Source organism: Xenopus tropicalis, chromosome 8 (assembly GCF_000004195.4).
Source record: "Xenopus tropicalis strain Nigerian chromosome 8, UCB_Xtro_10.0, whole genome shotgun sequence".
Lineage (NCBI taxonomy): Eukaryota > Metazoa > Chordata > Amphibia > Anura > Pipidae > Xenopus > Xenopus tropicalis.
This window is the reverse complement of record NC_030684.2, coordinates 34338724-34354450: the sequence shown is the minus strand read 5'-3', so window position 1 is coordinate 34354450 and position 15727 is coordinate 34338724. Positions and strand designations below refer to the sequence as shown.

Below are 15727 nucleotides of genomic sequence, written 5' to 3'. Positions count from 1 at the left end.
TATATATATATATATATATATATATATATATATATATATATATATATATACATAAAATACATGTGTAATTTGTTATTTGAAAAGCTGCATTTGGAAAAAAAAAGTGCTTTCTACAAAAAGTTAACTCCTGATGACACATCAGAAAATGAGCACACCTAATTGAATTGAGCCCAAAGCATGCTGAACTGTGGGTGCCCCCGCATTTGTGCACTGCAAACAGAATCATCTTTCTCTGGTACCTCTTTTCCAAAAGAAACAGGAAAAAGGGAGTTCCAGCAGCCTTTAACAAAATAAGCATTCAGAAGAAATGCAGCAGTTTTAAACAGTTCTGCCTTTTCATGCAAGGATTTTATTTTATCTTTTTTGGTTAAAAAGGTGAAGTCAGGAATAAGTAAGTGAAGCTTGATGGTGTTACCCTTTTTTTTTTAATGAATGTATTTTTCCTGTCGGAGAGCATGTGTTATAATCTTTACTGGAAATAAAGCAGGTGAGCACATGGAAAAGTAGGGCATACATTTCCATAGTATTCTCTTGCTGATCCAATAAATAATATGATAACGCCTTTTGCATTGTGTTGAGGAGAACAATATCCTTGACCCTAGTATTGGGGTGTTGTTAGAATCTTATATTTTCATTGTACCTTCCTATTTTTTAGCATAACAGCCTTTGTGTGTAGGTTGTCTAGCAAGCCTGTTGCCTCCATCGAAATCTGTAAATATAATATTATGGACCACACATACATTCACACTTGTATATAGGTATGTATGTATATCTTTATTTATAAAGCGCTACTTATGTACGCAACACAGTACAGTGGAATAGATTAATACAAACAGGGGGTTATTAAGATAATAATAGATGAATACAGGTATGGGATCCATTATCCAGAAACCCGTTATCCAGAAAGATCAGAATTACGAAAAGCCTGTCTCCCATAGACTCCATTTTAATCAAATAATTCAGATTTTTAAAATGCATTTCCTTTTTCTCTGTAATAATAAAACAGTACCTTGTAATTGATCCCAACTAAGATATAATTAATCCTTATTGGATGCAAAACAATCCTAATGGGTTTAAGTAATGTTTTATTGCTTTTTAGTAGACTTAAGATGTGGAGATCCAAGCTACGGAAAGACCCCTTATCCGGAATACTATAAAGTATAACAAGTATAAGTATATAAAGTATAACCATAAATACAAATAAATACAAGATACAGTTGCAATAAGTTAAGAGTCAAAGACACAAGAGGATAGAAGTCCCTGCCCCGTAGAGCTTACAATCCAGTGGCGTAGCGAGGGGGGTGCCGAGGGGACCATGGCCCCGGGCGGCGTATCAGAAGGGGCGGCGGCAATCACCATGATATTTAACGTACCCCCAACAGACCATCGGCGACGGTTCCTTCTCTCTTATGGCGCGGCAACAGGCGCTTTTATAAGGTTGCGCCCGTGCGTATGACGTCACACGTCAGCGACGAGGCGCAACCTTTTAGAAGCGCCTGTTGCCTGTAAGAGAGAAGGAGCCGCCGCCGATGGTCTGTTGGGGGTATGTACTATGGGGGAAATTGGGGGCACTGTGTGGGGGCTACTGTCTATGGGGAAATTGGGGCACTTTCCATGGGGGGGCCAGGTCTTTGTGGGGTATTGTGTATGGGGGCACTTCCTATTGGGGGCACTGTGTATGGGGCAATTGGGGCTCTGTGTATGAGGGCACTTTCTATTGGGGGGCAAGGTCTTTGGGGGGTATTGTCTATGGGGACACTGTGTATGGGGCAATTGGGGCACTGTGTATGGGGGCACTTCCTATTGGGGGCACTTTGTATGGGGCAATTGGGGGCACTGTTTATGGGGGCACTGTGTATGGGGGCACTTTCTATTGGGGGAACTTTTTAAGAATAACTAAATAGAGGGGCGGCAAATTTCCTGTCGGCCCCAGGCGACGAAAGCCCACGCTACGCCACTGTTACAATCTATATGATTAGAAACGTTGCACAATTTTAGAACCACTGAAATGGTGAAAAGATGATATTTAGTATAACTCTCATGGCTTATACACACAGGGGGTATTTTTATGCATTTGTAATATGACTTTGATCCCATCTAAGCTCATAGTTGTAACCACAATCGTTCACATCTGCTTTTTAACACCGTCACTTTGTATTTTTAAACCATGATCTATTCTTATGTAGCTAATGCTTGTTAAGAATGTAATAGAGAAGTGTGTAGTGAACTCATTAATGCTTGCTTTTATTTAATATACAAATAATTGCAAGTAAAAGGAGAAGGAGCCCACTGTCCCGAATATGGTAAAACCACAGTTTTCTGGAGCATTTCAAAAACAAAGAAGTCAGATAATGGGTCCATATTGGCATCATTTGTATTACTTATCGTATTCTTATCTTATCTTGTTATTATCTGACACTTGACAGAGTAAGTGGCATCCAAGAAACTAGATAACATTTGTAAATGCAAACAGAAGAGTTACAGAAAATGCTAGATAATTAAACTACAAAAGAAAAAAAAAAACAGTTCACTGATCCCTGGAATAAATCTTGTTAAAGGAAAAGGAAACTGTCAATCTTTAAGGTACACCCCCCCCCCCCCCCCCCAGTGAATAATCCCTAACAAGACATAAGGCCAGTGCTTCTCCTTGTTAAAAATGCAGCTGCATGGGTTATATGCCTAGGAGAGCTATACTGCCATCTTCTGTGTTTCTTTCCATTGGTGCCGTGGTGTCCTGAACATTGCCCACACGCGGTAGAGTAAAATCTTTAGTTTTACTCTACTGCACTTGTGTATAATCTGTGAATAGCCACAGTTTACTAATGGGAAGAAAAAGTAGTTACCAGTGCTCTTAGGCATACACCCTAGGCACCCCCTCCTTGCATTTCAGTTTCCTTGTTCTGTGAATCGCATACCAGTGCTTAAAGCAGTACATTTCCAGGCAAGTATCATCTGAACTCTTGGTAGTTATTCACATACAAATCTATTGGGATTGTCTTGGTTACTGCAGGATCAAGTATTTGGATAGTGTGGTGCTCAAAGTGCCTAAAATTGCTCTGTGTGCCATTGCCTTTGTCTTTGTCCAGTTTACACAATGAATTAAAGGCAAACACTCAAAATGATCATTTTCAAAAAGTATCTAATATAATTTCCCTGACCATTTTAGGTTATTGGGGATATGGGAGTAAAACAGTTTGCATAAATGGCTGCAAATGTAAATTGTTAATTTTGTATGGCCTTGCTACATATATATCTAATTTCAAAAATGTTTGTGTTATATGTATTATCTGTAATGCATGCTTTCTTCAAATGTGTTGTCTGTATTAGGATATAAAATGGCAACGCAATACTTTTAACAAGTACTATACTTATAAACAAGTGTAGTGTATTATTTTATGCAATACTTGTAAAGTAAATAAATTGATAAAGCAGATTTGCTAATGTATAATATGCATGTTTCTTTGTGTTGATGTTTTTTTTTTAATTTACACTTTTCTCTTTTTGGGGGCTCTTAGGACTTTATGACAAATGTTCTTACACCTCTCATGATCGTGGCTGGGTCCTTGGAATCGAAGCTTTGAGCGATCAGGGTACCAGAGATCCTCGCTATTTCTTCACCTTGAGGACTGATCGTGCACGGAAAGCAACCACCATCACTGCTCACCGCAGCTACCTCCCAAACCAGTGGGTACATCTTGCTGTCACCTACAACGGTCGAATAATCAAACTATATGTTAATGGGGCCCAAGCTGCTACAAGTAATGAGCAAGTCGGCCCCATCTTTAGCCCTCTTACTCAAAAGTGCAAGGTTCTCATGATTGGTGGAAATGCCCAGAATCAGAATTACCGGGGATACTTGGAACAATTTACTCTCTGGAAAACACCTCGTACACAGGAGAAAATAGTCCATGACATGGGCCAAGCAATTCATGGGCTGAGCACCTCTCTACCTCAACTTGTTCTACAAGATAGCTTTGAGAATGTGAAACATGCCTGGTCTCCAATGAAGGAGGGCAAATTTCCACAAATAGAGAACATATACCACCATGGTTCATCACTGGACACAATTTTAGATTTGCCTCAGTGCGGGCAAACCCTCTGTGACAATTTGGAGGTGATCACTAACTATAACAAGTTTACAAGTTTCCGGCAACCAAAAGTTGTCCGTTATAGAGTGGTCAATGTATATGATGACAACCATGAGAACCCAACAGTTACCAAAGATCAAATTGAACTTCAGCATCGAAAATTAAATGAGGCATTTAGTAAATACAACATTACCTGGGAACTGGATCTGCTAGAAAAGAATGATTCCTTTTTACGTCATCGGCTTATCCTTACCAACTGCGACATCACTAAAATTGGTGATGGCTTCTGTGAGCCTGAGTGCAACCATGCGCTTACAGGATTCGATGGCGGAGATTGCCGCCGTACCATTCCTTCTGTGGCTTTAAGAAAGAAACAAAACGGCGTGTGTGATATGGATTGCAACATTGAATCTTTTCACTTCGATGGCGGAGACTGCTGTAACCCTAATGTCACAGATGTCACGAAAACGTGCTTTGATCCAGAGTCACCTAACAGGTAAGGGTATTTATTTGTAAAGCATTTTAGCAAATATTTTTACAGAACTCTTGGTGACCTGCCATTTAAAAAAAAATAGAAAAAACTGGTTTTGTAAATTATTTCAGCAAAGATTTTAAATTATTTTGGTGCTATTTATCTAAGCTACCCCAATATTTGTATAGAACAGGTTAGCTTGGGAACCCAACGTTTGTTTTGGATCTGGCTGGTCATATTGATCTTAATGGTTAGTCATTAAGGAGAAGGATAAAATTGTATGGGTTACAGGGGGCAGCATTTCTTACTTTTTGTTGGCCCACAACTTTCCTTACATAGTGACAGAAGGCTTTGTGAGTCTAAATTTCCATTCTGCAGGAACTGACTTTTATTCAGCGAGATTGCACAATGGTTGCTTTAAGTGGTTGGCAGAGTGCTTTACAATGTGTGATGGTTGTCTAGTGTGGTCAAAAACAGCTTAATTGGCTGGTCATTTTGTTCTTTGTCTGGCTGGTCTGGCTGTTTTAAGATAATAGGGACTTGAAACAATCAACTAATGAGCAGTGGACAAAAGAGCCAAGTATCATAGTACACTGGTTTTCAGTACAAGCCATAGACCAGCACTGGATTAGGCAGGTGAGTGTTGCTCAAGGATTGTCATCTGCCTCATTCCACAGTAAGTATCTTTGCTAATGCTCACCCATCTCAATACAGCCTTACTGCCACAAGAAATTCTCTCATCTAGCCCCACCTCTGAACAGAATCTAAGATTATTATTTATTCTTCATTGTGCTCAGCTAGACAGCCGTTATGGGCTCTGCTGGGTGTCTTGTAAAGGTTCAGTGGTCCACAGCTGTTAGCTAGCGAGGTCAGTTCCTGAATGATGAGGCATTCATCAGAGAGGCAGAGGGCTCCTTTTAATAGAAGACAAATGACGGAACCCCATTGCAGAATTTTGCAATTGTTACAACAAAGCGTATTAAAGCAAGAGAGAAAAGAAACTGAGGTTTAATCTTTTTCATAAAACAAAAACTAAACTGTACCAATTTCTAAAAAAAAATCTAGACAGTGCAGCAATATGCAAAATAAATACAATTTAATATGGCACCACAAATGATAAACTACATAAGCTCTATAGCCTCTACATGACTAAAATGCATTCTAATATGAATGGTCAGTTGGCATAACAGTAAATAGAGCTAAGTTTAAAACTGTAGTAGTCACCTCTGGTATATTTTTTGGCGGGATAACTCTATTTTTGTAAAGGCGGGTTTTTCCCCCTGAAACTCTGAGCTTCAGCCCAAGTCAGCAACTGTAGTTACCCCTTGGTCACAAGCAAATATTAACAGTTAAGGCAGTAGTAGTAAAATGTAATGGTAAGCAATATCTGGAACAGTATCTAGAACAAAAGGAGTAGAAAAGTGGAAAGGTACAAGGGGGACTGTGGGTTGAAATATATTTTATATGTGGTGGGATAATTATTGAGCCGACAGTTCTAAACTGAGTAAAGTTTATTTTGGAGAATCTGAGCGTAAATATTTGCCACCACAGTATGATAACAAGATGTCTTCAATTTAACAGCCTGTAAACCCCCATATAGTAGTATTTACGAGTAAAGACGTTCCAGTGTTCAGTATGTTTCCTTATAAGACCAGACACTTGTTTGTTTAATAATTTCTCTAGATAATATGTCTACTAAATTGATATTGACGTGCAATTGCGTGCCAGCCCTACAAGAGCCATCTTAAAAATATGCTGGATAGATAGATAAAATACATTTTCTAATGACTGCAGTAGGATCTTTGATATCTTTCCAGTGCTGGACTCCTTTGAAATGTGATTTTGGCATTGGTGAAGAGACAGACCTTCTGCATCATGAGTTTTGGTCTTAATATCATCTGCAGTGAGGCACTCTGTTTTCAGTGAGGGGAAGCAAAATAAATCATCAAATGAGGCATCTTTAACATGTATAGTAACCTTAAACTGAGGTTTAATTATTAAATGAGTTGTAAATACCACATGGTGCCTAATGAATATCTAAGTTTCAATGATACACATGAGAGTGCAGCGTCAGTTACGCAGGCTTCCTTACCTCAGCTCTTTTTCCCCCAACACGGGTACCTCAGAGACAATGATGACGTCCAGGATGGGATATAACAGGCCACAGCTTTATTAACCGAAAATATGTAAATATATACAGTAACTACAAAATAATTTATAAAATGATCAACATTTTAACAATAACCATCCATGTTATGCCCATTGTAATGCTTGCCCACTTAAAACCACCAACCATGGCTGCCTGCCATGCTGGCCACCTTCCGCAGCAGCTTCAGGTGGGCAAGTGAGAGCAGGCAACCAGAATCCACCACTCTCCTGGGATCCTTGTCCGAGGAGGTTAACATCCACCTTTTGACACCCATGTGCCAAAACTGGGGCTTAGCCCCCACCTTCCAGCAAGCATTCCTACCGCAAACTGTGACAGCATAAACGAACCCAACCCCAACCCGGTCCACCTTGCTTATATTCAAGGGAGGGTGGGCGGGACAATGCTCCTTGACTTTCCACGAGGGAATGGTTCCGCCTCTTCCTCTGCTGTTAGCTTCCCTATCCTGGTCCCTCCTCTTATTTTACAAACCCTCCTTCCCCCAGTCTTAGCCTGTATTATTTAACCATTTCCACCTCCCCTGCTGGTCCTAGCACTGTCAATGCTCCTGCTACCTTATAGGTACTGAGCACCCTTTTCAAGGTTTTTTATATGTAGCTGCTGTATATGTAGCTGCTTTCAAAAGCATTGTTGGTTCTGTCTATATGCAGTAGTCAGCTGTCATCCAGTCATGACTCTGATTCCCAAAATGCATTGCGTGTTCTGTGACATTGACATATGACATTGGGTGGGCATTGAAGTCTTGGCTGGAGGATAGTTAACTTCAGATAGTGTACATTTTAGCAGCAATACTATGCACATATTTCTTTCCCTGTCTGCGCTCCCCCGGCCGCCAGTGTCCCTCGCTTGATTTATGCGCACACAGGGGAGAACGGCAGGGGCCCCGTGGGGGGTTAGGGGGCCGTCGAGGGGCCACTGCGGGGGGATGCGGCTGGCGGGGCCACTGCGGGGGCCGCAGGCCCGGTGGGCCCTGCACCCCCAGTCCAACCCTGCCAATATCTAGCAAACTACGGGACCCGAGCATTCCACATAATAAACCCTGTATTAGACTGTGATGCAGTCCTATATAAATACTACAGTCTAACTACATTGACAGACATTTGCAGACCATGCTTCCATGCTTTAAGCGGAATTCCATACAAAATGATTTTGCATATTGAAAGAAAACATAATTCTAAGCAGTTTTCCAATTAATATTAATTAAGACGATTCCCAGTTGTTTTAAAGTTATTTGTAAATGTAGTTGCTGTTGAAAGCAGTATTTGTTCCTTTCTGCACTGCTGGTTCTGACTCTTGAATTAGCTGGCTTCTGCTGCACTGTTTCAAGGATCAAAATCAGCATTACAGACAAATACTGCTTTCACTAGTAATCCCATTTACAAATAACTCCAAAACCAATTACAATATTTAGATGTATGAAAGGTTATTTAAAATGACATTTGTTTCATTATGCATTCTGGATTGAGTTCCCTTTAAGTTTTTGTGTCTTTCCCATGGTATTTCCTACTTCCATCTAGGAATGGCATTAAATATTGAGCAAAACTGCTGGTAATCTCAGCTTTAAAGTAAGGCAGGGAAGTGCACTGTCCCATTTTCCCCTGTTTTCATAAGCACTAAGTATAGTAACCCATTTACAGCTAAACTATTGGGTTGAAGGTTATTGGGTCACTGACATACAACATGAAAAGCTTTCATATATTTTTCCACATATGTATATATATTGGCAGATCTGTAATGTGTAAATATGGAAATTATTAACGCTGGTTTCCAGTCTTCCCTGTAGGTGGTTACTTAGTTGCCAGTGTAAAATAATTATATACCCCCATAGTGTCTATTATACCTACTAAATGATACTAAATGACATACTAGATTTCTGCTTATAATTGTACTGTAGCTAGGTGTGTGTTGATCACAGGATCACTGAATATTATAAGAAAACATATTGCCTGTGATACAAGCTAAATTAATAGGTAGCAGACCCCTTATCCAGAAACCCATCATCCAGAAAGTTCAGGATTACGGAAAGGCCATCTCCCATAGGCTCCATTTTAATCAAATAATTCACATTTTTAAAAATGATTTCCTTTTTCTCTGTAATAATAAAACAGAACCTTGTACTTGATCCCAACTAAGATATAATTAATCCTTATTGGAGACAAAACAATCCTATTGGGTTTAATTACTGTTTAAATAATGTTTTTAGCAGAGTTTAGGTAGGAGATTTGAATTAAGGAAAGACCCCTTATCCGGAAAACCCCAGGTCCCGAGCATTCTGGATAATGGGTCCCATACCTGTATGTGATATATGTTAGCAGTAGACACACTTTGTAGTAAAATGAGACTGCAGAGACAGTCTTGAGTCAATATAATGAATACACCCTACCAGCAATGAATGTGCTTAACAGTGGTATGGACAACCCTATATGTTTATAACCATCCTCCTATCTATATAAAGTTATGGCCGAGTGCTGTTGATAGCATTTTAATGTTTTTTTTTTTCCCTGTATAAATAACAAGACTTTTGTGTCTTTCCTTTTAGTGGCAAGGTATCAGTCGGGCAGGTTGGATTTCCTCATCAGCAATAGGATCACATCCAGTGGCAGATTAATGATATGTGGGGCCCCTAGGCTACACTTCGTACAGGCCTCATTTTCTGGGCTGTGGAGGAAAAATCTGTGGGGCCCATGTAGCTTTTTAAAATGATTATTTTTAGCTCTACTCAGCTCTACTCAGCTCTACTCTTCCGTATCTGTTTTACTTATTATTTGTGCTGACCTGTGTATGCGCGCCTAAGGTTCACTGAAATTGGCGTCCACTGAACCCAACTCAACACATCTTAGAGAGCAGATACGAAAGAGTAGAGCTGAGTAGAGCTGAAAAATAATCATTTGAAAAAGCTACATGGGCCCCCCGATCACATGGGCCCCTAGGCTATAGCCTAGGAATGCTTAATAGTTAATCCACCCCTGATCACATCAGTGTGTTCAAGAGGATCTTTAGTTGTATGGCCAACTTTAGTGGCTAAAGAAGAGAGCCATATTACTGCATGTAAGCCAGATTGCAGTGTGTGGTTTGTAGGTTAGTGAATGGCGAGGCGTTTCTTAGGAGGTTTGTTGCCCACTATTGCGCAGATATCCCGCAGGTGACAAATCTCCTTGTGTTCCATTGCCATAAAGGTATTAATAGAATCTGGAACCACATTACCCAGCAGGGCATGCCACATTTTCACTGCCCTTTCCATAAACAACCATGTCCACTGCTTCAAATGAAAGTTGAGTTCCTCAAGTCTAAATGGGTGAACTCTGGTTTAATTTTCTTTTGTAAAAAAGAAAGTCCCCTACTAACTATCTATAATGTCCCCTAATTTACTTGTAAAAAGGTAAATTCGGTCAAAGGTGCCAAAACATGTTGTGTGTTTCACCCTATTAAAATGCTAGCAATATGGCTATATGTATTGTTCCTTTTTCTGCTTTATCGCAGTGTCATTGACTGTCAAATAATCAATAAAAGCTTGTGCCTATAAATATATTTAATCCTGTGGGGCACATGGCAATTGATTTTTGTTTTTTGTGAACGGGATGCCCCAAAACCTTATAAAACCTTGCACCTAACGACAATATCTGTATGAATACAATCCAACTGCATCTTATGCAAAAGCCCCTTAGAGTGGCAACTCCAGCCTGGCATACATGCAACAAGAAAGTCTTTGATTTGACAAATAAAGAAATTTATTTTCCAGTGTACATATATTTTTGATTTGGTGTTATATCATATTATAATATGAATATTATATTATGTTGTAAGTAAATAAAAGTTATAGATATTAGTGAAAATATATTAATGAAAGGAGAGGTGTGTACAGTGCATATAATTGCTTTTGTTTTATATTGGGCCCCCTATGGCCGTGCCATCTGCACCCACCACAGTGGCCCCCGCCGTGCCCCCAACCCCCTGCAGGGCCCCCGCCACCCGCCCCATGGCCTCCCTTGAGCACTCGTAAGTGAAACCTGTCAGGGGAGGACATTGGTGGCCGGGGAAGCGACAACAAGGATCGGGTCTGGGCCGCCAGGGCCCACTAGGGATCAGGCCTACTGGCCTGGTCCGGCCCTGAGTGCCATATAGACTGTATCGAGTATTCTACTTTTTTAGAGAAATGTATAGTTTGTGCCAGCGCGCAGTGTATGTAATAAAACATCTTAACGAAAAAGTTATGTTTGCTCCACCTTCAAGCATGCCTTAAAAGTTTGCTATGTGCAATTAAAATTTCTAATGCAATAACGGAAGAATATTCTATGGCGAAATGTTATTTTTATTTGTGCATTTTTATATAAGCCTGCAGTGCTCTGGGGCAGAAAACAGTCCACCTGGGCAAAAGTCTATTTAGTGATAAATGTACCATGGAAATGCTTTTAGAACAGTGATTGCAATGAACACACAGGGCAGGAACAGCAGCTTTAAAGCAGCTTCCACTATAGCTTTTTTTCTTTTTATGGTTTTGCACATTCAGGTCACTGTTAACTTTTGAACACTGTGAACTACAACTGACCCACTTAAAATGGAAAGTCAAATGTGTTGTGTTACAAACCCAGAGCCCGATCATTCAGATGAAGACAGCACCGGTACAAATAGCCAGTAATATCTGTAAGAGTATTAGAATGTTTTCCATTGCAGGTCGTCTCTGGTTACATTTTCCAAATTGCAAACAGTTGAAGTGAGTCTTCGCAGGGTTGAGCGAGTTGGTTCCAGGAGTATTATCAAATATCCCCAAATATTCCTATTTGGAAAAAAAAACTTTTGACACTTGTGTCAAGATCTCCGGGGCAAGATGGAAATTCTCATCTTTTAACTGTTGAAAAAAAAATCATTCATTTGGAAATATCATTTATCAAGGCTTAATTTAAAAAGTTCTTAAATATAACAGTGTCGGACTGGCCTACCAGGATACCAGGAAAACTCCCGGTGGGCCCAGGTGTCAATGGACCCTCATGCTCCTGAGCATTTGGCCTGCTTAATGGTCATTCCCTATTTCTATATGGGCACATGGAAGCTTGGTAGATGTAAGAATAGAGTATAGTATGTACAGAAAAGAGACTAGGATAATAAAGAGTATGACGGAGGAGAAATTAAAGTTTTGAGAGTGGGCCTATGGCCCAGGGTTTTGTGGTGGGCCCCTGCCATCTCAGTCCGGCACTGTATGACAAGAATCATTTGTGCTCTGTTCCTTATAGATGGAACACTTAATTTCTTTGGACAACATTCCTATTTGGCTATCCTTAAGCTGCAAATGTTGTAGTCTCCCCCTTTCCAATCCTAAAGCCCCAGCCCTACTCAGTTTTTTTTTTTTTTTGGCCTGGGGGAGTATTGAGATGTGAGCCAGCAATGGAAGGCCTGCTGCCATTAAAACAACATATATCAAGAAGGGTTTGTGTTTTCCTTTAAAATCACAGAATAATGATCATCAGACGGCATTTCCTGGCTATTTCCCAGCATTTGGAGGTTGCTGCAGAAAAATAGTTTATCGCAGCAAGCTAAAACGTATAGGAAATGCCATCTCATGTAACCATTCAGAACTTCAGAACTGTCCACTCAGCAGTTCTAACTTCATGCTGTTTAGTAACTGTGCACTTTTATACACAAGTTTGTTCTCAAGTGTTTCCACACAGGTTTCTGTAAAACAGTGACATTCACAGCAGAATCTCTTGGCACGTGTTTGAGCAGTACTGTTCAAAAAATGATCACATTAAACAATTTTTTAGATATTTAAGTGTATATGACTGGGATAATATAAACAAATGTCCCTGAGTTTCCTGTTTTGTTCTGTTTCAACAAGTTTATGCCTATCAGTAACATAAAGATGTTAGTTTTGTTTTAGAAAAAGTATCAAAAATCAAAGCTGATTTTTAGTACAGGTATGGGATCCCTTATCCGGAAACCATTATCCAAAAAGTTCCGAATTACGAAAAAGCCATCTCCCATAGGGGCTGATTCACTAAAGTGCGATAATGCTTATCGCATGCTTCTTTGCGTTAAAAAGCACCCAATAAATGAGTACCAATTCATTAAAGTAATTTCGGGTGCGTTAAAACGCATATCGCATGCGCAAAAGAGCGCACTATCGCATGTGTTATTTACCTCGCATTGCGTTAATTCTCGCATAGATATAATACTAACGCATGATTCATAAACACATATGAAGCGTTAAACACGCTAAATATCGCGAATATTAACAAAGAAAATTGTGGTTCGTGAGCTTTTGGCAACACAAGGGAAATGGTATTTTTGAGAAAAGTAGTTCTCCGAAAGTAATAGTTGCGTGCAGTGGGAAATAACGCACGCGGCAGAAAATAACGCAAGAAAAACGCTCATCGCGAGTTAAATAACACAAGGAACATCGCGTCTAAATTATGATGCGTGTCCTTTTAGTGAATCGAGCGTTACGTTGCAAAAAATAAGAAGCGATAAAATTTTTAATGCATGCTATAAATAGCGCTCGTTTTAATGCACTATAGTGAATCGGCCCCATAGACTCCATTATAAATGAATAATTCACATATTTAAAAATGATTTCCTTTTTCTCTGTAATAATAAAACAGTACCTTGTCCAGGTATGGAACCTATTATCCAGAATGCTCGGGACCTGTGGTTTTACAGATAAGGGGTCTTTCCGTAATTTGGATCTCCATAAGTCTGCTAAAATGTATTTAAATATTGAATAAACCCAATACGACTGTTTTGCCTTCAATAAGGATTAATTATATCTTAGTTGGGATCAAGTACGAGATACTGTTTTATTATTACAGAGAAAAAGAAAATCATTTTCAAAAATTAGAGCTTTTTGCTTATAATGGAGTCTATGGAAGATGGCCTTTTCATAATTCGGAACTTTCTGGATAATGGGTTTCCGGATAAGGGATCCCATACCTGTACTTGATCCCAGCTAGATATAATTACTCCTTATTGGAGGCAAAACAATCCTATTGGGTTTATTTAATGTTTAAATGATTTTTCAGTAGACCTAAGGTATGGAGACCCAAATGACAGAAAGACCCCTTAACTGGAAAACCCCAGGTCCCAAGCATTCTAGATAACAGGTCCCATACCTGTATGTGCCAAATTTTGATAAATATCTTTGTATTGTTGTCTTGTAATAGTGCTACAAATTATGAGCAGCGCAGAAAATCTGAAGCACAGTAACACGAGACTTATTGAGCTTATTAAGGTGTGTAAAATGCCACGGAACCAAAGCCACACAGAGGGCCACAGAGGGAGACTAGAATTCAAGACTTGGTGGCTGAGAACATAATTTACCACTAATCCATCACCTCTGATCCATCTCTAAGTTTGCTCAGGAGCAGTAATCCATAGCAACCAATCAGCAAGTAGAGTTTACTGGCACCTGTTTACAAGCAAACATGTTATTGGTTACTGTGGGTTACTGCTACTGGGCAAACTTAGTGCCATTTATTGCATAAGGGGGGTAGGGTGGAATTTAATAACTTTTATATTTGTTACTGTATTTCTATTGCACTGTAAATTTAAAATGATTGCTAAATAATAGGACATTAGTTTAATTATAATCAAATGATTACTTTGTGCCATACAGGTATAAAAGCTGGAATTATGGGAAGGCCATCCCCTATAGACTCAATTTCAATAAAATAATTTGTATTTAAAATTAGCCTAGCTAAGATATAATCCTTACTGAAGGCAAAACAATCCTGTTAGGTTTATTTAATGTTTAAATGATTTTATAGCAGACTTAGGTATGGAGATCCAAATGACAGAAAAATCTCTTAACCGGAAAACCCCAGGTCCCGAGCATTGTGGATACCTGTATTAGGGACACAAACTGTTTTTATAGCCTGTATTGCATCACTGTGGAAAGCCACTAGGGACACTGTTCTGAAAAAATATTTGCAAAGAACTAACTTTGTGAGGTAGCAGAAACAACCAGAGTAATGTGTGTCTGTTTTCCATTGGGGTGTACTCCAGGGAAGGCCAGAATGATCTGGTACACATCCAACTCAATTCCTGCCCTCTTCTGGGAAATAAGGCCCCACAAAATATGAAAAGGAGCATTTAGAAATAAATGGAAGACCAACTGAATGTTAGCAGACTTTTAGCTTGCGAGGCAAAGTATCTGTGAGACAGATCGCCAGAGTTGTAGCTTCTTATATGTGGGCCTCATGCTCTTTAACCCCCCTTCCTCCTTTGAATTCGTTTAGAAGGGGAATTCCCACGTTATTGCTAATTCTGCAATAATGTGTCACATCGGAAAACATGATTTCTATAACCCTCAGGGAGGGAAACAGCATAGCTCTGGTTCATGGATCTGGGGACACTCCGGCACTTGGCTCGTTCTATCTTGCGTAAATGCTAGTTAAAATAAGATCCAAGATTAGTTCTGTGTATTTAGCCAAATGAATGCCATCTAAAAGGTACAAAAATATCAAGAGTTAAGGTTTATGCTTTTAAAATCTTGCAGAAGCCTCAAAGCTTTCTGTAACTTTCGGAAATAGAAACACAGCGCACAATCCAATATCAAAGTTACTATAAATACCTGTATAGCTGTGGCTGTAAAATAATGGCATCAGTAATTGGGAATGACCTTTCAGTCTGATTGATTAGGAACATTTTCGAATGGAGATGTTCAAAGCAATAGTAGTTTAGGCATTTCATAAGGTTTCCGTTCCTCTTATTACAGGAAAAGGGGAATAGGGAAAGAAGAAGTTCTCTTATCCAATAAATTTTCTCCAAAACTAGTGTTTTCTTGGTTCAGTTCCTCCCCATCGTGCGGCACTGATCTTTGCAACATTTAAGAAGTGTTTGAAAATCAGTCCAGGCTGTCCAATACTGTAAGTTTGTTGGTCATATTTGTTCTGCATCAAATATGCATTGCTGCAACCCCAGCACTTTCGAAAGCATGGGCCTCAATCTCACTGGACAAACCCATTTTAGAATGGGCTACCCTTCACAAGACATAATGTTCTTGTGTATTTA

General features: G+C 39.5%; 1 protein-coding gene across 1 annotated transcript in view; it reads left to right on the top strand.

Moving 5' to 3' along the window:
• The window catches only part of pappa (pappalysin 1), a 160439-nt gene that overhangs the window by 17315 nt on the left and 127397 nt on the right, over positions 1-15727 (top strand). The window contains exon 2 of the mRNA XM_002935204.5: positions 3516-4584. Within this exon, the coding sequence (XP_002935250.1) occupies positions 3516-4584 (1069 nt within the window). The remainder of the gene's footprint in view (positions 1-3515; positions 4585-15727) is intronic.